General features: G+C 58.4%; 1 protein-coding gene across 9 annotated transcripts in view; it reads left to right on the plus strand.

Moving 5' to 3' along the window:
* Positions 1–23,252, plus strand: part of ARHGEF11 (Rho guanine nucleotide exchange factor 11) — an 88,323-nt gene that overhangs the window by 29,388 nt on the left and 35,683 nt on the right. For 8 of the 9 annotated variants that reach the window (XM_078440721.2, XM_078440729.2, XM_078440723.2 and 5 more), the window contains exons 2-5: positions 15,822–15,836; positions 16,161–16,258; positions 17,168–17,266; positions 23,126–23,175. In XM_078440721.2, the coding sequence (XP_078296847.1) occupies positions 15,822–15,836; positions 16,161–16,258; positions 17,168–17,266; positions 23,126–23,175 (262 nt within the window). The remainder of the gene's footprint in view (positions 1–15,821; positions 15,837–16,160; positions 16,259–17,167; positions 17,267–23,125; positions 23,176–23,252) is intronic. The other variant, XM_078440725.2, reaches the window with a different exon arrangement.

Consider the following 23,252-nt stretch of genomic DNA (forward strand, 5'->3'; position numbering starts at 1 on the left):
AGGCCTGCCTTGGGGGTGAGAGGCTGTGTACCCTGAAATCCGGGACCTTTTTAAAGAGCCCAGAGAGGTAGCCAGGTGTGGAAGTGCCACGTGCTGCAGGCCCAGGCCGGGAGAGCCGGTCGGCCCCACCCCTGGGTGGGGACCTTGCGTCTCTAGCCTTAGTTTCCCCGCCTGTCACTGACTTGGATATCCTTCTGCCTTACAGGATCTTCCATAATAACAGGCGGGGAAATGCTGGACTAGTATAGGGGAGCGACTCAACTCCTTTCCCACGGTGGCAGTAACAGTAATAATAACAATACGGTACATATCTTGAGTGTTCGTGGCGTGCCCTGTGCAAAATGCTCTCGTGAACGGCACCTTCAAGTCCGATAACAATCCCGTGCAGTAGTCCTAACCTCTGCTACAGGTGAGGACACCTGAGGTTGAGAGGTGAGCTGTCTTGCCTGAGGTCACAGGGCCAGTGTCCGCATCAGGATCAGCAACCCAGGGAGCAGATCCCGAAGCCTGTGCACTTGGCCGGCAGATGTGTAGACGGTAGCCCGCGTTGTGTTTTATGCGTGGGCCGGGAAACACCCAGAGCCCACCTGGCCCGGGGCTGCCGTTGAGCTTGGGGTCGCGGGGTCCGCGTGCCGGCCCTGGCACAGGCCGTCGTAACCCAGGGCCGTCTCCGCCTGCAGCGTCCCCATCCGTAAGATACGCGCGTGCAGAGTTACTCCGAGGGCCAGGCGAGGTGCTACCCAGCTCTGCACCCGCCACCAAGCGGGTGCCTAGTAAATGCTAGCAGAGCCCAAATCCGCGGAAGGAGAAAGCAGCAGCCAGTGCTGCCATCTGGGACGTGGGATCTGAGGTGTCAGAGCGCTGAGTAGAACGGTCTGCGGCAGAGCGGCACGGGCACCGAGGGTGCCCTCCCGCGGGGGGACGCGGCATTGGCCGCCCGGGGTCGTGTCCCAGCTGCACCTCGCTCCCCCGTGCGCGAAGCTAAGCGTGGTGCTTGCGTTCCCGCGGCGCGGCTTCCTCGTCTGCGAACTTACAGCACCACGTAGTGCTGTCCCAGGGGGTTGTCGTGCCGGGTGAGTGACCCAGGCAAGAAAGGCTAGTGTTGGAGGAGTTCATTGTGTGCCAGGCCCCGGCCCGAGCATTTCATTTTTGCATGTTTAACTAGTCCGGTCCTAACAGCAGCCCCAGGAGACGGACAGTCTTATCGCCCCCATTTTGACGGTGAGCCGGCGGGGGCGCAGAGCGCGGAGGCGACGAAGGCCACGTCGCTGGCACGCGGCAGGGCCGGCACCCACACCCGGGAGGGCGCCAGGAGCCCGCAGCCTCGTCACGCGCACCGTCTCCGTGAGTGTGCCCCACACGTGCTTGTCTCGTCCTCGCTGGAACCCGTCCGTCAGCCGGTCGCAGGCACGCACGAGGGGTGTGGGCCCAGCCACGCGTCGCCAGCGCGTGCTCTGTCAACAGAGAGCGTGAGACGTGGCCTGTTTGGAGGGAGGCATGATCGGCACGGGGGAGGTGACCGAAGACGGTGAAGCGCTGGCTGATACACGGGGCCGTCAGTGGCGCCTACGGACTCAGACGTGGCAGGTGTGCGCTCCGGAGCCACACAGGTCGCCGGAGACGCTGACGGGGCGGGCTGGGGGCGGGCTGGAGCTCAGCGTAGCAGACGGGCAGGGACGGGGGCGCGCTCTCCGGATGCTGGAGTTTGGGAGGGGCTGCAATTTCGTCACTCAGCGCTTCGTTGAGCCCGTACACGCACCTGGCACCTGGCCCGATGGAGAATAATCAGTGTCGAGTCCTGCTTGCCACTGATTATCTCCTGGTCAGTCCTGGTTTGTTTCTTAAAGGTGGTGTTTAGCAGACTGGCTCCTTCCAAGTTGAAATGCTGTTATTGCCCTGCTTGGGGGGGGGGGGGGGTCCCTTGTTGATCTGACAAATCCCATGGTGATGGGATTTGTGCCTCGGTGGAAGGTGTGTGTGTTTCTAGGCCCCCAGGAGGGAACGGCAGGGACCATCCGGTTCGTGCACCCCTCTCCCCGTCACCGGCCCCCGCACCCCCCCACACACCCCCGTGCCTGCGCACACGCCCCACACTCTGCTTGGGAGGAAACCAGGACCCACAACCAAGGTTATAGCCGGGGCTCTAGGATGCCCTGTTGAAACTGCTGCCTGATCACAAACTGAGTCGGAGTCAGTGCTCTGCAGTGTAGCTGTGCAGGACATGTGCTTAGCATCTCCGTTCACCTACGGGGAGGGGGGGTTGTGTCCATTCTCCCGGCTCCAGTAATCTTAACACCCCTTTCACCGTTGTGCAGCCCCCTCAACACAAAAGATTTAACCCAGTAGGAGAGTGTAGGAAGCAGCCTTCGCTGGAAGACGGAGGGGCCACTGCTCTGAAGGCCCTTGTCTTCCCACCAAACGGCCTCCGAGGGTGTCTGCCCCACCTGCAGACCCAGAAGAGTCCAGGCGGGCAGGGCCCGTGCAGCCCTCTTCCGGTCTCCCTCCTTGAGGGCAGGCCCTGGCCCGTCCGCACCAGGGGTCCGGTGGGGTGCGGTGACTCAGAGGGGCCCAGAGGGGTCGCTGCTGATGGGCCTGTCGTGAGGGCCTCGGGGTCTGGCTGGCCTTCCATCGGCTTCCTAACCGGTTGTGTCTGGGAAGGGTCCTGGGTAGAACCCGGGCTCTTGGCTGGGGACCCAGGTCAGGTGCCTAGAGAGGCGGGTGCTGAAGAAACTCAGAGTCCCTCCTTCGGAGCAGGTATGTTGTTAATGTGGGGGCGGGGAGGGCGTGCGCTTACAGCAGGAGTCGAAATCCTAGAGGCTGGACAGCACAAAGAACAGGAGTGGTCATCACTGGTGAGCGCATTGAGGAAAGTTTCCAGAAGGCAGGGAGCCCGTTGCCAGCCAGAGAGGAACCTCCCCCACCTGTCCGTCTCTGTCCCTCTCCCTTGGCGGGGCCCCCCCCCAGTACAACCGGTGCCTCCCCAGCTATGAACATCTTCCTCAGCCGAGGGCAGGGTCCGGGGGGGAGGGTGGTAGGAAAGGGCAGTGGCTTGCCTCCCCGTGACCCAGTGTATGGCTTCAGCTCGGCAGCTTTAAAATCCAAGGCGAACTTTCGCCTGCCACCCAGTACTTCCCCATCAATTCTGATCCGAACTCAGGGAAAGAAAACAAGTTTAAAATCCACCTTAACTAAAAGTAAATTAGAAAGGTGAATCTTCTGAGCCGATGACAGGCTCTTTGAAAGCAAAATGGAGACTTCTTGGATTGGCTATTATTCTGGATTGTTTTATGGTCTGTCCTTTAATTGTGCCAGTAATCAAAAATTGACTCAAGTAACAATTCTATTCATATGAAGTATACAGCCAGATGTGCCTTGTGTATTTAAAATATTATCATCATGGGGCGCCTGGGTGGGTCAGTCGGTTAAGCGTCCATCCTCGGCTCAGGTCACGAGTTTGAGCCCCCCGTCGGGCTCTGTGCTGACAGCTCAGAGCCTGGAGCCTGCTTCAGATTCTGTCTCCCTCTCTCTGCCCCTCCCCTGCTCATGCTCTGTCTCTATCAAAAATGAATAAAGGTTACAAAAAAATTTTTTAAGTATTATCATCACTTCAGGAGGATTTACACATTTAGTTTCCTTTTCCGGAAAACTTTAGGTGGGACAGGATGCGCCGAAAGCGGTTCTGGGTTTACGAGTAACGTGGTCATCGCAGGGCCCCGTGAGAGGGGCAGGCTCCGTCTTCCCGCTGTGTCGCCACGAAAGCTGGCTCCCGGCCGCGGTGTGTGGCTTGTCCACTGCCACACGCTGGGCACCACGGAGGCGAGGAAGACATCTCGTGCCCCAGATTGAGGCCCTTCCCCACCAGGTCCAAGCCTCAGGCCCTGTCTTGTGAATTCTGACCTCTCTTGAATTCCTTCCTCTCATTAAAACCAGGAAGCTGGAGTAAAAACACCCTAGGCCATCTCGCAAACATCCGCGGTGCGGACTCCGCGGGGCTTCTAGAGCTTCTAGATCGCCGCCCGTCAAGGCGCCTGTTGTTTTCTGCCTGTGCCGTTGAGCACATCTAGCTCCGAGTCAGCCCTCCCTGGGTACGCAGACACGATGCGCCCAAGACCCCCTGTGAGGGCAGAGCCCGGCGCCCGATGAGAGCCGGAGGGAGGGAGATCGGGCCCAGGCTCTGCGGCGCAGGGCCGAGGAAGCCGTGGCGTCCGGAGGGAAGACCCGACTCCGCGTCAGCAGGCTGGAGTTCACGTCTCGGCTCTACCGTTGGCTGGCTGCGTGCCCTTGAGTGACTCGCTGAACTTCTCTGAATCTCGCTTTCCTCACCTGTTAAGGAAAATAACCACGTCTGCCTCACCAGGTTGTTGTGAGGATTACACGGACGCCTGCGACGCATTAGACGCTTATTCCGTGTAATTTTCTCCTCTCTCGAGGGCATCCGGAAAGACAGGGGCAGAGTTGGTCTAGAACCCAGATGTCTAGACTGTCCGTCCCGCCCCCTCCCCGCGGCCGCCTCCACGACTGTCCTCCCGCGGGCCGCACGCCCCGGCCGGGCCTCCGGAGACGCCGCGCTTACGGTGTCTGTCCTCCCGCACTAGTGGACGGCGGCTCCGGCCTCCCCGCCTCCCCCGGCCGTCCGCACACGGTGTCCGTCTCGTCGGAGGTGACACGTGGACAGAAGCACAGGAGCGTGGACCAGACCTCACAGTGCGCAGCAGGGCGTCCGCCCCAAGGAGGCCCAGAGGCGGCTGCGCCCACACCGGATAACTCCGAGTTCGCTTCTGTGCTGCGAGCCAGGCCGCGATCGCCTGGAGCAGCCGCCTCGTTCTGGCGGACTTAGGGGTTCGCGGCAGCAGTGGCAGCCAGTTTCCGAGCAAGGCTGTGTGCCAGGCGTTATGCCAGACGCTTTGCTTACGTCCTGGTTCTTACAGCAGCCGGGGCGGGGGGGGCGGGGGGTGGCTGGTTTTCCGGTTCCGAAGATGAGGAAACTGAGGTTCATGGAAAGGAAAGAATTTCCTCTGAGCCCCACCAGTGGTCGGAGCCAGGATGGGGATGTACTCCATCCGCCCCCCCTGCTGGACCACCCTGCCCGCCCCCCATACTGGTTTGACTTCCTGGCCCGGCCCAGACGTCCGGCTTTTCCTGAGGCGTGTGTGACAGACAGATAGGTGAATCGGATGTGAGTCTGCCCCTGCGCTGAGCAGGGGGGCGGTGGGGGGCGGGGGGGGGGGGAGGGGGTGTCGGTGCCAGGTCCCGAGTGAAGAGAAGGTACACCGCCAGTCGACTTGTTCTCTGCTAAGCGCTAGAGACGGCCGCCCCCCGAGCCCCCCCACTTCCTCGCCGGGGACACTGAGAGGAGCCCTTCTGGCAGTCACAGTCCAGTGAGCAACACGGGAGAGGGGTCCGCACCCACGGGGCAGTGCTTGGCAGCAGTCCGTGCTGGTCACTGGGTGGCGGCTCTGGGCAGGCTTCTGGTTGCTTCTCCCGGTCCGAGAGGCTGGAGGCCCCACCACGGGAGAGAAGGCTGCATCTGGGACAGCTGTGGCCCAGGGAGGCCAGGGCAGCCTCGTCTAGCAAACCAGAACGCAAGACACACGTGCCACCGGAAATTGTCTAGCAGTCCCGTTAAAAGTAGGAAGGAGGGGGCACCCGGCTGGTGTGGTTGATAGAGTGTGGGACTTGACCTAGGAGTGAGTTCGAGCCCCGTGTTGGGCCTAGAGATGATTTAAAAGTAGGATCTTTTAAAAATGAAAAAAAAGGGCGCCTGGGTGGCTCAGTGAGTTGAGAATCCAGCTTCAGCTTGGGCCATGGTCTCACGGTTCATGAGTTTGAGCCCTGCATCAGGCTCCCTGCCCTCGGCACGGAGCCCACTTCAGATCCTCTGTCCCCCTCCCCTCTGCCCCTCCCTCGCATGTGTGTGTTTGCTCTCAAAAATTAAATAAAACATTTAAAAATGAAAAAAAAAAAAAAAAGTAAGGAGGGGCACCTGGCCTGGGTGGCTCAGTTGGTTGAGCATCCCACCTTGGCCCAGGTCATGACCTAACAGGTCGCAAGTGAGCCCCGCGTCGGGCTCTCTGCTGTCAGTGCGGAGCCCACGTCAGATCTTCTGTCCCCCTCTCCCTCTGTCTCTCCCCCACTCACACTCTCACACTCAAAAATAAATAAAACATTAAAAAAAGAAAAACGGTGGGGGGGCGTCTGGGTGGCTCAGTCGGTTAGGCCTCCAACTTCGGCTCAGGTCATGATCTCACGGTTCGTGGGTTCGAGCCCTGTAATCAGGCTCTGTGCTGACAGCTCGGAGCCCGGAGCCTGCTTCGGATTCTGTGTCTCCCTCTTCTGCCCCTCCCCCCTCATGCTCTGTTTCTCTCTCAAAATAAGTAAACATTTTTTTTAAGGGGAGAAACAGGTAAAAGGAATTCAGTGATATATTTCATTTAACTGAATCTACTCAAAATACTGGTATTTCTGCCTGTGATCAGTGTTGAAAGTGTTGGTATTTTGCATTCCTCTTTTGTACTGAGTCTTTGAACCCGTGTGTGTGTTTTACACTGACCCTCTCACTTCGAGCTAGCACATTTCTGGTGCCTGTGGCCCGGGCGGCTCCCCTGTGGACGACACAAGACGGTCCTGCAGCCCCTCTCCCGGCTGCTCTGGTTCATTCCATGCAGTGCTGGCACTCAGGTGCATGTGACCCCTGCCCTACCTGCTCTCTGCGCCTCCAGCCTCTCCCCTTCCAGTCCACTCTGGCCACCACAGTCAGACCTATCCTTTTCGTGCCCTGATCTGCTCCCGTGACTCCCAGGGAGCCTTCAGCCTCTACAGGGAATGAAATCCACAGCCCGCCCCAAGCTCTCCTCCTGCTCTGATGTTGCTTCCGTGTCTCCAAGCCTCTGACGCACCTTGCCACGTAACTCCGAGCCGCCCCGTGAGGCAGGGAGAGCCGGCAGGTGAACTGTCCACGTTGTCGCGGTGGAGAACCCGAGGGTTTCCTAGATCCACCGGCTGGGAAGCGGCAGAGCCCGGGTGGGGACCCATCTTCTCGGCTCAGTCCTGTCTGACCCTCCGTCCCCCCGCGTGTTGCACCGACGGCCTCAGAGCTGCCGTGTCCCCCTGCCGCCTGTGCCCGCTCCTCCCTCCTGTCTTTGCACAGCAGAGCTTTCTGCCCTCGCTCCCGGGCCCTGGTGAAGTTGGCCTCCTCTCTGGTTCCTTCCTCTTTCTTTGGCCCCCTCTCTCCCCAGCCCAGTTTGTAGCCACAACACGCTTTAACGTGCATTTTCTTGTCTAGTGCTTTGTGTGCAGAATGGAATTCTAGAAGTCCGGGAAACTGAAGACTGTAGGAGCTTACATGGTTCTGCAGGTCGATGGCACTCGCCGTGTAAGTCCATGCAGAGGCTAACACCTTCCTGCCTTTGTTAAAACCACGAAGCCGTGAATGTAATCCTAACTTACGTGCACTGTGGCAGTCCTTCAGGCTCTATCGACGCTAAGTGTGTGCTTACAATATTTTCATGTCTGCAAAGTTCTCTGGCACATATGGTCTGATGTTATCTTTCAGCTCATACTTTTTTTTTTAACGTTTATTTCTTTTGAGAGAGAGGAGCACATGCGCGAGTGGGGGAGGGGCAGAGAGACAGAATCCAAAGCAGGCTCGGTGCCGTCAGCACAGAACCCAAAGTGGGACTCGACCTCACAAACCGCGAGATCGTGCTCTGAGCCGAAATCAAGAGTCGAACCGACAGGAGCCACCCGGCACCCCTCAAGTCATAATTATTGTATATCGACTGCGTGCTCCGGCCAACAGGACACAATGAAGCTTTATCAGCAAAGGGGGAGAGTAGACGTGAAGCAGTCCGAGAAAGCACGAAATGACCAGTCGGCACTGAGCACCACAGGGAAGATTTCGGGGGAGGCCCGCGTAGTGGGGTGTCCAGGAAGGCCTCCCGGAGGAAGAGGTGTTTGTCCTGAACCCTGGAGCGTGTGTTGGCCTGAACCCTGGAGCGTGTGTTGGCCTGAACCCTGGAGCGTGTGTTGGCCTTCATGGACGGGGAGGCTCCTGGGGTTGAGGCCAGTGGGGGCACGAGGACCCCCCCACCCAGAGCACCTGCTGGGCTGGGGAAGGATTTGAACCTTTATACGAGGATGAGGACGGTCGGAATCTGCTACAGGGTAACGTTCCACTTTGTCTTTTTAAGAGATTGCTGGAAAGTTCTCAAGTAGAGAATGGATGGGATCTAGGGAGGGGAACGGCCGACTGTGCTAGGAGAGGGGCAAGGAGGGACAGAGCAGGTGGGTCCAGAAACAGTGGTGGGTAATGGCAGTAGGGTGTGGCGGTGATTAGATTTGCAGGGGTGTCAGAGGTAACTCGGGCTCCCACGTGAGTGACCGCATGGCACGGTTACCTCGGGAGGAGACCTCTGCTTAGGAGCAGGGCCCACGCTAGGAGGCTGATTTCAGTTTGGACATGTTGGCTTTGAGGTTTCTGTGAGGGTGATGTGCTCCCAGCCACCCTTGGAGGAAATGGTATTTTCCACATTCATTGCTGAGAAACCGGGGCTCGGAGAGGTGGGGTGCCAGCCAGGAGAAGGCTGAGCCCAAGCCCGAGCCTGTATTTCACCCCAAAACAGTGCTTTCCAGACCATAGCATTGGCTGTGTGATAAACATGGATTGTTGAGCCCCGCACGCCGGTTCTCGCCACCCCCCGACCCCCTCCGTGCACCTGTCCACCCCGATGCCCGCCGCCCTCAAAGCCCTGCGTGGAGGCGACCGGGACAGCCGGGGGCATCTTCACTTCTCCGTTTCTTAGTCACCCACTCTTTCTCATCGGTGTGCCTCACCTCTGGCACATTGAGCGTCGGTCACCTAGTGTGGACCTTGAAAAGATTTGCACGGGACTCCACGCCGTGGGGAACCTAACGGAGTGCCTCTCTGAGCCTCAGCTCAGAAGGGAGCAGCTCTGAAGGGAGGGCCGTGCACGTTCCTTCAGCAGACCTGTCGGAGCGGCCTTGTCCCGGGGGCTCCGGTCCACCCCGGGAAATCGGTGCTGGCGCAAAGGGAAGGGGCTGCTCGAGAAAGGACGCGTGTTCCCCGCCACCGAGCTGCCACGTTGGGTCCCCGGGTGGGAGCGTGAGGGGTTCCCACGCCGCTCTGCAGCCAGTGCGTGACCTCGGGGGTGGGAGCCTCTCTGGCCGCTCTGCCAGGGGCTTCCGCTCCCCACCCCCCGCTGCCCCCTGCTTGAATTGAGAAGAGACCCACGTGCAGAAGTGGGTGGTGGCCGAGGGCCCCGTGGATTCCAACAGAACTGGAATTGGCTCCTGAATTTCCAAGCCCATTCCTTCTCGGCAGCACCCTTTGAAGTGTTGACTCTGCACTCTGGTTCTTTCTGACGGAGACTGCTTTCGTTTGATCTGTGCCTCTTTTTTTTCTAAGTGTTCTCAAGCGTATGAGCTCTTAGGGGCAACAGTGTCTCTTCCCTTCACTGCAGGGATGTGCAGGCTGGAGTGTCTGCCTCAGACCGTGGGGAGACTTCCGCCCAGATGCAGAATCCTTGAAAAGGGTGCCAGGAGGCTACTTAGAGCTCCTCCACCCTGGTAGATAAGGGAAACCAGACCAGTAAGACCAGGTCAGGGTTCAGCGAATGTGCACTTTATCTAGAACGAAGGTCCTGGCAAGGTAGCTCTTTCCTGGTTCACTGCCGCTCCTGGCTTTGGGGAGGGGCTCAGGAGTATGACTTTGCCCAGACACCAGAGACCTACGTCAGCTTACGTAGGGTGTACTTTTTAATCTCTGTTGATCGTATTTGTTATCTCTCTAGATATACATAGCGTATGTGTTCTGCGTACCTTGTGAGTCTAGAGTACATCACGTGTATTGTGTGTGCGTGTGCACATGTGAGGTACATGTATTGTGTGTATGCAAAAAAGAAAATACCAAGAAAGGCCCAATAGAGACCAGTTAGTTGGATCCTCATACGTGGCCACAGGTCAGATAAGTTCATTCAGGGGCCCGGACCTTGAAGCCAGATCGTATCTCAACTCCGCTTAACCCCGCTGCTCACTCTGAAAATGGGGGTGTGCTGCCTACCTCACCTGGCTCCGGGGAAGGTTAAATAGACAGCATACGGCAGGTGTTCCGCACACCGCGTGGAAGGTAGGAAGGACTTCGTAACTAGCGTCACGGGGACATCCTAGGCTGCTCCCTAGCTGCAGGCTGCCGGCAGGACAGAACGAGGATGACGCGAACAGGCCCTGTCGGCAGCCGTTGTCCCCTTGTGGGGCTTAGAAGCACGGTGGTGCCAGAAACCAGAAACCTGTGGTTTCTTAGTATGAAAGGGTCTGATTTTCAAATTTTAACTAATTTTTAAAAATATACACACCCATAGGCCAACAGGAGGGGTAAATGGGCAGTTTCGGATTTTGTTGTCGGGACAGTCTCCACGCGTGTCCGCGCTTCATTGTGCACGGGGGGCGGGGGGACGGTTTCGGCGTGGATTTGCAGAGCGCCTCTTCTGCGCCTGGTGCTGCTGCAGGTGGAGGGGGGCAGACCGCCAGGGTCGGGGGAGCATTCCGGAAAGCCCGGCCAGGACTGACACCAGATGACGGGAGTAGTGTCGGAGGGAGGGCCGAGGGCGCCTCGGCATCAGGGTGTGGCCGGCAGGGCAGAGAGAAGGGGAGGGACGTGGAAGGTCTCTGCGGACCGGGACGGAGCAGTGTGCATTTCCTTAGCTTCCCAAGACGAGGCCCAGAGAGGAAGCCAGAGACCGGTGGGAAAGCTTCCCTGCAGGGGCAGGACGCGGCAGGGGCGGCTCTGGAGGGACCTTTTGTAAGGTGGCATCTTGCGTTCTCGACCATGTACGTGCTGAACAGGTTCAAAACGTAAAGTTAGATAAATACTGAGGAAAGGAAACCCCCCAAGTTAAGTACAAGTACGAAAAGAGGCCTGGATGCATTTCAGGCCGATAACATCAGAAAGCAGCTTCCGCGCACGGTCCTGACTGTGCTCCTCTGATGCAACGCGATGTGGGGACAGAGCTGCAGGGACACCCCGGACTGACTGAATAGACATGTTGGTGCGTTCACCCCAGCAACGCTCTCACGTGGGAACCGGTTCTCACTCCGGGAGAGGAAGGACCCGCTAGTGTCAGAGTCAAACCGGAGATGTCAGTGTGGACTCACGCTTTCTGCATAAATACTCGCTGCCCTGGCCCCCACTGATCCTGTCTCTAAGTATGACTCCCACTGAAAGGAACCAGGGGTCCTTACAGGAGTGTTTGATCCTAGGCCTGGCTCGGGGAAGGTAGGCAGTGAGCCGGGAAGATCTTGTGCCAGAAGGCAAGGATGTGCTCAGACAGACGGTGACACTGTAAAGGAACAAGGTCTCCCCCCAGCCAGATGGGGACAGCTCCGAGAGTTTCCAAAAAGTGATGATGAAAGGGGCGCCCGGCTGGCTCAGTCAGTGAGCACGTGACTCTTGATCTTGGGGTCATGAGTTCAAGCCCCACGTTGGGCATAGAGGTTCCCAGAAAAAAAAATAAACTTAAAAAAAAGAACATTAAAAAAAAGCGATGATAATGGACTATAATGCATTGCATTAAGGAAGAAATTCATGAGTTCGTGGCGCCGGTCCAGGAAAGGAAAGACTGCCTCCTTTACAGGAGACTGCCCGCTAGTGGATGTAGGAGTGGCGGAATCAGTAGATGGCCTTTCTACGGCTACAGTGCAGCATGCGGTCCAAGCAAGGAGCCCCCGTGGAGGGTGAGGCCGCTGGGGAGGGGCTGTTGGAGAAAAGGGTGGTCCTCTGGCTCAGGTATCACCCCAGCTTGCCCGCCGATTCAAGTGGGAAACATGTTTTTACCACTGCCGACTCCCCGGAGCGCACCTGACCCAAGTAACCAAACCTGGCGTAACCACTTACATGATACTCTTTTAAGAGGCTTAATCTGAATCTAATCATGAGACAGCCGAGTCCTCTGCAGGCCGATCGATAAGACGACTGGCCTGAGCTCTTACACCTCAGGGTTCAGAGGGACCGGGGTGGGTAGGCGTTCTGGAGCAGACGAATCCCGAGGAGATTGAGTAAATGCAAACTGCGGCTGGACCCCGGTCGCAGGCCGTGGGAAAGCAGCCATGCGGAAGAGCCATACGACAGTTGGGTTTGAGCGCGGACTACATGTGAGGTAATTCTGTCGTATCGACGGTGAGCTCCTTGGGTGCTGAGGTCACTGTGGTTGTCCAGGAGAAGTCGAAGGTCTTGGGGGGTCATGCTGACGTACTTCGGGATCAAGTGTCACGCTGTCTGCAACTTTGAAATAGGGAAAAAGTGTGTAACTTTGGGAAAATAAAGCAAGCGTGACGAATGTTGACTGGGGAGTCTAGATGGAGGCCTACAGGCACTCATCGTGCTGCTCCCCTCAACCTCAACGCACGTTTGAAATGTTTCAGAATACAATCTTGGCGTAAAAGATACGCAGGCTGCCGTGGCCAGGGAGAGCACGGTGGGGTCCGTGCCCCTTGACCAGAGCCTCGAGGAGCAGGGGCAGAGGGCGGTGCCGTCACGGGGCCACGGTGTTTGGGTCCCCTCGGTGGAAGGCCCTTCGGCGCCAGGCGGCCTCGCACGCGTCTGGTTGTCAGGCGTGAGGAGGGAATCGCGGGTCCCGATCCGGGGCCCAGGGCGGGCCGTGCCGGGGAAGGCCGGTCCACGCAGTGAATCTGGGCTTTTCCAGTCACCCAGACCCAAGGCTAGAAGCCACACGGTCAGTGGGGGCGGGAAGCAGGGAGCGGGTCTGGAAACGTCGGCTGCACTGGGCAGGGGGCTCAGTGGTGGGGCCCTACTGGGAAGCTGGGCCAGACCTCCTGTCTCGTGGCTGCCGTTTAGCGAGCCACGTGTTCGGGGGGGCGGAGGGGGGCTCTGCACTCTCCCAGGCCTTCTCCCTTCAGGTTTAGGCCGATTCGGATCTGATCTCTGCTGCCAGACTTGGTGGGAACGGCATGAAGGAGAGGGGAGCCCTGCCATTAAAAATCCCTTCTCCTTTTCTGACGGCCGACTACGCTCTTTACTTCTCCCTCTTCCCTTGTCTCTCGGATTTTAACCTTCCCGAGGGCTCCCTCCAAACTCTCTGCTCGGGCTCAAGCCCCCGCCGACCCAGCAGCCCGCGCGTTGTTTCCGCCCACCTGATCTGCCAATGTGTCTTCCTGTCCAGTTCCGGGGTAGTTTTTCCTCCTCGAAGCTCTCAAAGAGAAAAGGCCGTTCGCATTTGTTGCTGAAGTGATTCTCGTCCACGCCCCTGACGTCCTCCGCCGCCAGGTCCACGGGCCGCCGCTCCACGTGCCTTTCGTGACGCACGACAGCGCACGGCCCAGCTCGAGCGCAAAGCAAACCAGGTTCGAGTTCCCGTCCCTGCCAGGCTTCCATACAGGCGTGGGCCAGACTGCACGAGGCCAGGAGGAGGCCCCGGCCGTCCCAGCAGAAAACGGGCTTTCCCCCGAGGTGGCGAGGAGGAGGGGTTCAGGCCCGTCCTCGGTAGCCCAGGGGTGGGGTGTGCGGATCTGACTGCAGACAGCAGATGAGCGGCTGGAATAAAAGACCTTCAAGTTAAGGTCCGTCCTGAGGACCCGTCTCTGAGGGGGGCCAGCACGGAGCTGTCGCCCCCGCGTGTGTGCTCCTCCTCCGTCTGTACCCAGCGCCTCGCACGGTGCCCGGAGCAGCGCCGTGCCGTCCAGGAGAGCTTTCCGCGGCGATGGAAATGCCTCGTGCTGTCGGGTCCAGTGAGCGTGATCACCACCGTAGCTAGCTAGGAAGCAATGGAAATGTGGCTGGGCCAGCTGAGAAACTTCCATTCCATTTCAGATGTGAATTCAAATAGACGCCTGTAGCTGTTACGTCGGGTAGCACGGGTCTGGGCTCTAGGGCACTCTCTCAGTTGCCCTGAGATCTCATTGCCACACGGCACTGTGCACGTTCCAGGGGGACAGCGTGACATACATACGTTGCAGAATGATGACCGCAGCAAGTGTGGTCATCGTCCGTGGATTCTAGACCACTTACGGAGTGCTGAGCTAAGCTGGGTGCCCGGCGTGGGTGGAGGGGTGGGGGTGGGCAGAGATTGGAGGCGGGTGATTTGAAGACAGCCAGAAGCCGGAGCTGCCGGCAGCGCACGCTCTCGTCTGGCTCACGGATGCGGTCACGAGCCTTGCGGCGGGAGGGACATCTGGGGAGCAGGCGCGGTACGGGCAAAGGCAGGGGCCAGAAACCAGAGCAGGTGAAGGGCCGGTGGCAAAGAGCAGAGACGGAGAATAAGGTGGCGCGCCTGCCGAGTCCCGCCTGGGCGGTGGGCCCCGGGGGCCGTGGGGGGACCCGGCAGTACGTCCCGCTCGGCCGCGGCCACGGCCCAGCTCGGGCAGCACAGCCTTCCCCCCCGCCCCGCGCACCACACGGAAGCTCTGGGAGGTTCCCGGCAACAAAATGACACGGGCGGATTTGCATGTCAGCAAGATGACTAGTGCACTGTGGGCAGTTTCCACTCCGCGGCCCTTCTCGGTGCGATTGAGGCTTTTCTTGAACCAGCCGTCTCCCGTGTCTTGTCTGGTTTATGTCTTGTTTTGTTCTTCCTTGTTTCTCGTCCTCCATTCCCACGTCACGCTCTCCTGGGCCCCACGCTCTCCTCTCCCTTGGCGTCCTCCTCTCTCTGATCCAAAGATCAGCCAGGAAAAAGCAATCTCACCTGTCCAGGGAGGAGGGGCGCCAGGATGAGGGGAGAAGAAGACCCCCCCGCCCCCGTCTTTTAACTTTGAAAGTTATTTTATCGTGTCATATATATCACTTGAAGAGCTGGCTCCTTCGCGGGATCCAGAACCTAAAGGCTGCAATCGAGAATATGAGTTTCTAGCACCAGCCCTGTGCCCCAAACACGCAGTCTCCTTCCTCAGAGGCAGCCAGAGTGTGTGTTTCTTTTGTACCCTCCCAGAGGTGTCTTAGATCCTTTGTGCGTACGTGAGCGAGCATGTAAACGCACACGAAGAAATACTTCCCCCCCGCTCTTTTACCCACTTTTCCCTGTGCTCGTAATTCTGCGCCTTGCTGTTTTCACTCAACACATCCTGGAGGCCATTCCTTTCCGTTAAGGGCCTTCCCGTCACACGCAGCTGAGCACCCTGCCATCATACTGTCACCGTCACACTGTGGTTTACTCAACCAGCCACCACGTGAACATTTACACCAAGGGCATGTCCTGCCACTGCGCACAGCGCCTCCGCTAATGACCTTCTGCCTGGTCACTTGCTGTAGACACGCGGGAGACCCCCTCAGAGGGGCAGCAGGCACACTCTCCTGAACGGAGAGGCGTGGCAGCCATTGAACTTGTCCTACTGCTGTTGAAGGGAAGATCTGGTTTGGTGACCTCGATACCTTGAGGTGTTAGGGTCTCACTTAACCTTTGCCGAGCGGGGCGCCCCGGGCTGGCTGCAGGTAGGGCCTCATCGTGGGCCGGATTTCTACCACCGGACGGGCCAGACTCCAGGAAAAGGGGCGTTTTCAGAGGCTTGGCCATTGCTCTCGCCCTCCCTTCCAGAGAAGCGTATGCTATCCCGCCCAGGTTAGTCCCAGTTCCCCGCCTGGAGGTGCCCGTCTAGAGGGGACGAGACAAAGCCCGAGGCGGGGAGGCTCTCTGCTGCACCCGCCGCCGTCCTCTGCCGGCTGGTTCTGATGCCCCGCCGTCTCGCCCTGCGGTCTCCCTGTCCTTTGCCAGTCGCCTCCTGACACTAACCAGCTTTTGTTTTCTCCTGTCTTTTCCTTGCATCCATCTCCCTGCTGCTTCGTTCTGTTCCGTCAGCCCCATTGCCGCCTGGTAAGAGCCACCAAGCGTGTGTGTCTGTGCGCGGTCTGCTCCCGCCACTCCTTCTTTGTCTCCCGCCTCCAGGAAGGGCTCTTGCCCTTCGCGCCTTGCTGGGTATCAGGGAGACCGTGCTTGCCCTGCGGCCCCGGATCTCACATAGGTGGTGTTGCCTCCTCACATAGTGGTGTAGACACGGCTGATCTCCCACCAGATTAAGCCGGTTACAGGCTGAGAGGGGTGGCCTCTCTTCCTTCACCCAAGACTCGGGCCCCTTCTAACAGAGCTGCAGGCTGGTCCCTCCCCGCCCGGCTCACCGCTGCTCTCCTTGCCCTGCAGGTTAAGTAGCCTGTCTTTGGGAGACCCGGCGCCCGGACGCAGGCCTTCTTCCCACCTCCGCCAGCCCTCGGACGCCTCTGACGCCTCTGACACAGCAGGTAACCTTGGGGCGCTAACACGCAGACACAGAAGGGGTGCCTTCCCCGGGGGCAGAGCAGCCTTCCCGTCGCGCTCCTGGGGTGCGTTGGGCTCGGCAGTTCTCGGTTTATACGACTTGTCTCCTCTGTCCGTACGCCAGCCACGGAAGGGGGATGTTGTCCCCGCTCAGAGAGCGGGGGGCCGAGGCACGGAGGGCTTCAGACACTTGCCAAGTGCATAGGCTCGGAGGGGCCAGAGGCAGGCCCGAAACCAGTTGGGTTTAACTCCAGGGTTCCCGCGCTGGCCGTCGTGGGACGGAGCCCGGGTCAGCACGCGGGCTCGGTGCCCGGAGTGCGGCATCCAGTGTGGTGTGCAGTCCGCGGATCCGGGGCGCGATGTCTGGGGTGCGGGGTGTGGGGTCCGCTGCACACCCGCAGGGACGGGGGCACCCGGCAGCCGTGGCTGTCTTTCTTTTTCTCCACATTCTGGGGGCAGACGTGTGTGCGAGAAGAATGGGTTTTCTCCTTCCCTGCACCCTTCCCCGGGTCTGGCGAGGGGCCCGCTCCGGGTCGCCCCCCACGAGCCGCCCCCCCGCCGCCCTCGCCAGGCGGGACTTCCCAGCAGACCCCTCACTTGGGCTTCATCACAGGGCTGCTTCCCTGTCCCGACCCTCTTTGGACAGCCTCACCCGACAGACCCAAAGAGACAGACGCCTCAGTGACTGGAAAAGGGTGACTTCTTACACGGGGCGCAAGGTAGCTTCCAGGTGTTCTTTGCTCCGGAGGCAGTCATGTCATCGCCCTAGGTTTGCTCAGGAAAAGGCTGGGGAGCCGGTTAGTCTGGAAAGGCTTTCTGCGGGAGGACGACCTGGGGCTTTCCCGGTCGGTGGTGGCTCCTGATGATCCTTCTCTGTCTGTCACCCTCGTCAGGTCTTGTTCAGCGCTGTGTCATCATCCAAAAGGACCAGCATGGCTTCGGCTTCACCGTCAGTGGGGATCGTATCGTCCTGGTGCAGTCCGTGCGGCCCGGTGAGTGCCGCGTCCCGCTGCCCACGGGGGACGGGGACACCGTGTGGGTAGCAACCGTGTGCGTGACCTGCTGCGTGATTAGAGGACGGGCGTGGGCGCTCCCTGGAGGTGTGGGGAGTGCTGGGCGTGTGTGAATTACTACGAACTGGTCCCCAGGGCCGTCCGGGGCCGTCTCGGCAGTGCCGTGCGCCAGACAGAACTCGTAGGGGTCACGTCGCGTGCCCGCTTCCCCGTTGGGAAGGGTAAGAACGGCAGGGTGGCCCTCAGGCTGTCGGGCAGATGCCAGGTTGCCACCCAAGGGAGGCCCTCTTACCGGGTCAGAAGGTGCCGTGTGGGGTCGGTGTGCCACCTGCAGCACCCTACAGTTTGGGACAGCGTGCCGGCCCGGGCAGGTGCGGGTGCCGGGGCGGCCGACGTTAAATAGTAAAGGGCCAGAGAAATGACGTGTGCCGGGCGGTCTGGGAGGAGACGGTGCTGGGAACGAACGGTGTTCGGGCGGTTTGTGGTCCAAGCCTCCCTGAGAAGCAGTAGGATTTCGGGAGCAGTCGCAAAGGTGGGAATGAAAGACGGCTGGCAGGATGGGAAGGGAGCAGAGCGGGAGGGCACGTAGGCGGGTCGGTCGAGCCGCCAGTTGCGACTGGAAGAGCCGCCAGTACCTGGAAGCCGTGTCGCCCGCCAGGAGCTAGAGCCGTGCTGGTAAGCGACCCCGGCCGGAGCTGACAAGCGGGAAGGACGTGGGAGCGGGGACTCGTGTAAACCAGTGTCCCTAGGGGGGTGAACTTCAGTGTGGCCGCGGGGGTGGCGCGGGTGACGTGGAGAGTCTAAGGCTTGACAGGTACGGGCTCGGCCCCTGACCGCCACAGAAGCAGGCGTCGCAGTAAAGCGGCTCAGAGCGACGATTTGGTGTCTCCGTGCGCGTGAAAGTCGCACTCTCACCGTCCTGTGGTCTCAGAGTGCGGTGGCGTCACGTCTGAGAAAACAACACACGCGCCTTCGTTAAAAACACCTTGTTGTGGGGTGTTCCTGCTAATGAGCGAGTCACAGTCTCTGCCGGAGGGTCTGCCTCGATGTTTTGGGGCCGGGGGCGGCTGTGGCGATTTCCTGAGATAAGACGATGACGTTTGCCACATCAAGCGACTCTTCCTTTTAGGAATGTCTCTCTGTCACGGGCGCTGCTGTTGGGGAGCATTTTGCTCACAGCACAACTTTCAAAATTGGAGTCCCTCCTCTCCACCCCTGCTGCTCCTTTAGCAACCGCGCTGATGGGATAGTCTCAGTCCTTTATTGTCGTTTCAACAGTCTTCACGGCATTCTCACCAGGAGTGGATTCCATCTCAGGAGACCACTCGCCCCGCTCCTCCCCAGCAAGCACCTCCTCGTCCGCTCAGGTTTTATCCTGAGGTTGCGGCCACTCAGCCCCGTCCTCAGGCCACACTGCACTTCTGCCTGCGCGGAAGTCTTGAACCCTCCGAGGCAGTCCGTGAAGGCTGCCTCTTCCGGTTCCTGTGAATATTGATGTTTTGACCTCTTCCCGTGAACCGTGAATGGGCCGAGTGGCATCTAGAATGATGAATCCTTCCCAGAAGGTTTTCAATTTGCTTTGTCCAGATCCATCAGCAGAATCATTATCTATGGCAGCCACAGCCCTACAAAATGCATTTGTCAAGTAATGAGACTCGAAAGTCGAAATGATTCCTTGACGCGTGGGCTGCAGAACGGGTGTTGTATCAGCAGGCACGACAACAACACTCGTCTCGTTGTCCATCAGAGCTCTTGGGTGCCCGGGTCATGGTCAAGGAGCAGTAATATTTTGTTTGTTTTTTAAATTCTTTAATGTTCATGTTTGGGAGAGAGAGAGAGCGCGCGCGCCCACATGCACACACAGGGGAGGGGCAGAGAGAGAGGGAAACCCAGAATCCAAAGCAGCCTCCAGGCTCTGAGCTGTCAGCCACAGGGCCTGATGTGGGGCTCCAACTCACGGACCGCGAGATCATGACCTGAGCCGAAGTCGAACGCTTAACCAACCGAGCCACCCAGCACCCCTGTTTGTTTGTTTGTTTAACATTTATTCATTTTTGAGAAACAGAGACAGAGCATGAGTGGGGGAGGGGCAGACAGAGGGAGACAGAATCCGAAGCAGGCTCTAGGCTCTGAGCTGTTAGCACAGAGCCCAACGTAGGGCTCGAACCCACAGACTGCGAGATCATGACCTGAGCTGAAGTTGGATGGTTAACTGACTGAGCCACCCAGGCTCCCTGGAGCAGTAATATTTTGAAAGATATCTTTTTTTTTTTTTTTTTTTCCTGCACAGCAGGTCCCAACGGGGGACATAAGATATTCAGTAACCCATGTTGTAAACAAATGTACTGTCCTCTAGGCTTTGTTGTTCCATTTCTAGAGCACAGACAGAGTAGGTTTAGCGGGATTCTTAAGGGCCCCAAGAATTTGGGAAAGGTCAAGGAGCTTCAGCTTACAGTCACCAGCCGCGTTAGCCCCTGACAAGAGTCGGCCCGTCCTTCGAAGCTTGGGAACCGGGCCCTGACTTGTCCCGTCTGGCCGCGAGAGACCTGGACGGCGTCCCCTCCCAACATGAGACTGTTCGGTCCACACTGAGGATCTGTTGGTGAGCGTGGCCACCCTGGTGAATTCTCTCAGCTGGATCTTCCGGAGAACTTGCCGCGGCTTCTGCATCGGCCCCGGATGCTTCTCCCTGCGCTTCTGTGTCGCGCGGGCGGCTTCTTTCCCGAGACCTCAGGACCGGCCTCAGCCAGCGTCTCGCTGCGCCCGTGCGGCCTCCCGCCCTCGCTCGGCCTCCGCAGAACGAAGACGGCGCGGGCCTTGCTCTGGACCGGGCTCTGGACCGGGGACGTGGTGCGTGCGATGCTCCGTCCGGACCACTCGGACTTTGTCCGCATCGGCAGTAAGGCCGTTTAGCTTTCTCGTCATCCGCGTGTTCCCGGGAACACCACTCCTCGTTTCCTTCGAGAACCTTCCCTCGCGTTCACAACTTGGCCAAGCGTCGGGTGCGGGAGGCCTAAGCGTTCAGTGTGTCTGGGCCTTGGACGCGCCTTCCCCCCTGAGCCGAATCGCCGCCAGCTTCCGATTTCAAGCGACGGGCGCGAGACTCTGCCTTTCACTGCACACTCAGCGCCGTTGTAGGGTCAGTGATCGGCCTAATGTCACTGCTGCCGTGTCTCAGGGAACAGGGCGGCCGAGGAAGGGAGAGAGACGGGGCACGGCCGTCGGCGGAGCATCTGTCAAGTTCACCGTCTTACAGGGCACCGCTCGTGGTGGCCCCCACACCATCACAGCAGTAACACCAAACGTCACTCGTCGCAGGCGCACCTGGGTGGCTCAGTCGGTTGAGCGTCTGACTCCTGATTTCGGCTCAGGTCATGATCCCATGGTTGTGGGATCAAGCCCCGCATCGGGCTCTGCACTGAGCATGGATCCTGGATCCTGCTTAGGATTCTCTCTCTCCCTCTCCCTCCGCCTCTCTCCCCTGGGCGCGCACACACTCACGCGCTCTCTCGCACGCGCGCACGCTCTCTCTTTCCCTCAAGAATAAAAATATAGATTAATGTAAATAAGTTTTTTCAACCTAAAAAAGATCACTCGTCACAGATCACCATACAAAAATATAATAACAGAAAAGTTTTAGATATTGTGAGAATCACCAAAATGTGGCACTGAGACAGGAGGTGAGCAAACGCTGCTGGAAAAATGGCACCGAAAGACTTGCTCGATGCTGGTTCCCGCAAACCTTTCATTTGTTTAAGTTTTTTTTTAATGTTTTTATTTATTTTTGAGACAGAGAGAGACAGAACATGAGCGGGGGAGGGGCAGAGAGAGGGAGACACAGAATCCGAAGCGGGCTCCAGGCTCCGAGCCATCAGCACGGAGCCCGACGCGGGGCTCGAGCTCACGGACCGCGAGATCACGACCTGAGCCGAAGTCGGACGCTTAACCGACTGAGCCACCCAGGCGCCCCTCCCGCAAAACTTTCATTTGTAAAACCCACTGCTTGCAAAGTACAGTAAGACAAGGTGTGCCTATGAGCAGGCTAGCATTTCACACTAAGTACATTGCACAGTGGGAAGAAAAATAGACTTTAAGTAATTTTGAGGAAATAGTTGGGATTTGTTTATGGGAAAAGTAAAAAGAGAATTTCAAATTCATGACCAAAATGAGGTCTGTAGATCACACGAGGATATAAATAATTGCAGTTCAGATGTTTGGGAGTTAACTTGTGTCTGTGGGGCTTGTTTTCCTGTCCGAGGACAGAGCTCTGAAGAGATACTTCTGTTCTCTGCTTCCGTGTTGTCCCTGCTGCCGGACAGGGGAGACGGAGCTGGTGGGGACAAAATGCTCGTCCTTCACCTCTGCGGCCTGCCCCACGCAAATAGCATGGGGGTCCCTCGGGTGCAGCTCAGCCCTCTTACATGTCCCTGCCCTGAGGCCCAAGCACAGTCGGACCCAGAGAGACAAGGGCGGAGGGGTGGCTTGCCAGGGAGCCCTGAGTCAAGGGGCGTGTCTGTCCATGTGTGTGTCTGTGCACGGGTGTCTCTGCACACGTATGTGTGCGTTTGGGGCAGGAGACAAGGAGAGCCTACACTGGCATCAGCGTCGACCTCTCGGGAGTAATGAAGTGGTGGTTACGGTCTTTCCCTGACCTTAGGCTTCTCTAGTTCAGTTTCTCAGAGTGTGGTTGGTGCCCTGCCGACATCAGAGTCACCCGGACCCCAGGATGGCTGCCATCCTCGTCCTGAGCCCACGGCCACAATTACTGAATCACTGTCCACCAGGGGGCCAGGGGTCATGCCTTTGAACACATCCCCCAGTGACTCATGCTCACTGAGGCTTGAGAGCTTCTCCGGTTCCTTTGCTCTGGAGACTGGTTTTTTTCCGAATCGCTAAGTTACTAGAAATCACCACGTGTGTTTCCTACTTTCTTTCCCACCTTTGGTTTCCGGACACAGGGTAGAGCATCTCACGCTCCTTTCGAGTCCTCTTCCGTAAATAGCGCGCTGGAGACGAGGGCGTAGTCTTGAGTCCCGTATTGAAAAGCCAAACTGGGACGCAGTCAGCGCTGTAGAATCTCTTTTTAGACCAGAAACATCTATGTGTGCTTTGTGGGAGTTTTGTTTTGATCAGATGAGTGCAGCTCACAGATTGAATGATCATCTGGGGCAGATTCACGAAAACAGTCTTTACGCCGCTCGTTAGCTGGCCTCAGCTTTCGTGTTTCTTATGCTTCCTGGATGTAAATCAGACCAGGACTGAGTCATGGAAAACCACACACCAGTCACAGCCAGCGCAGCCTCTGGCCAAGGGGCAGCGTCTCAGTGAGTCTCAATCAGAAGCTCTTAATGTGGCCCATTTTAAAGGGTGGAACTAAATAGCGTAAAACAAATTTTGACAGTGAGTGACCATGATCATCTTTATTGATACGAACCCCAGGATACCCCTGAACCCTTCAGGGCTTCAGAAGGACGCTTGGAAACCTCGTTTTTATCCTTTTGTCCATATTCCTGTTAATAACTATCATTATGCTAACAGTACAGTTGATACGGTAAACCCATCCTTCCCACTGGATCATAGGAAGTAGCTCTTACTGGTCTGGGACATCCAGACACATTCGAATAAAGCACACGCCCACTCCCCGGAGCCCGGCCTGCCTCTCCAGCACCGTGGTCTGGCCGCTGGAAGTCTGGTCACTGGAGCAGGACAAGAGGCACCCCCGGCATTTGAGGTCCTGACACAAGGGGCTGAGAAGACAAGTCGGAGGGACCGCAGGGCAGGGTCAGTGACCTCTGGGGAGGGTGGCCGGGCTCTGCTGACCAGGTCGTCTCCCTACAGGAGGGGCAGCCATGAGAGCTGGTGTCAAAGAAGGCGACCGGATCATCAAAGTGAGTGCCCCTCCCCTTCTGTCCGGCACCTGCAGCCCCTGGCCTCACTGCCACCAGGGGCCCCCGGGTTGGGGGTG

The sequence above is a fragment of the Panthera onca genome, chromosome F1 (assembly GCF_046562875.1).
Source record: "Panthera onca isolate mPanOnc1 chromosome F1, mPanOnc1 haplotype 2, whole genome shotgun sequence".
NCBI classification, from domain to species: Eukaryota; Metazoa; Chordata; class Mammalia; order Carnivora; family Felidae; genus Panthera; species Panthera onca.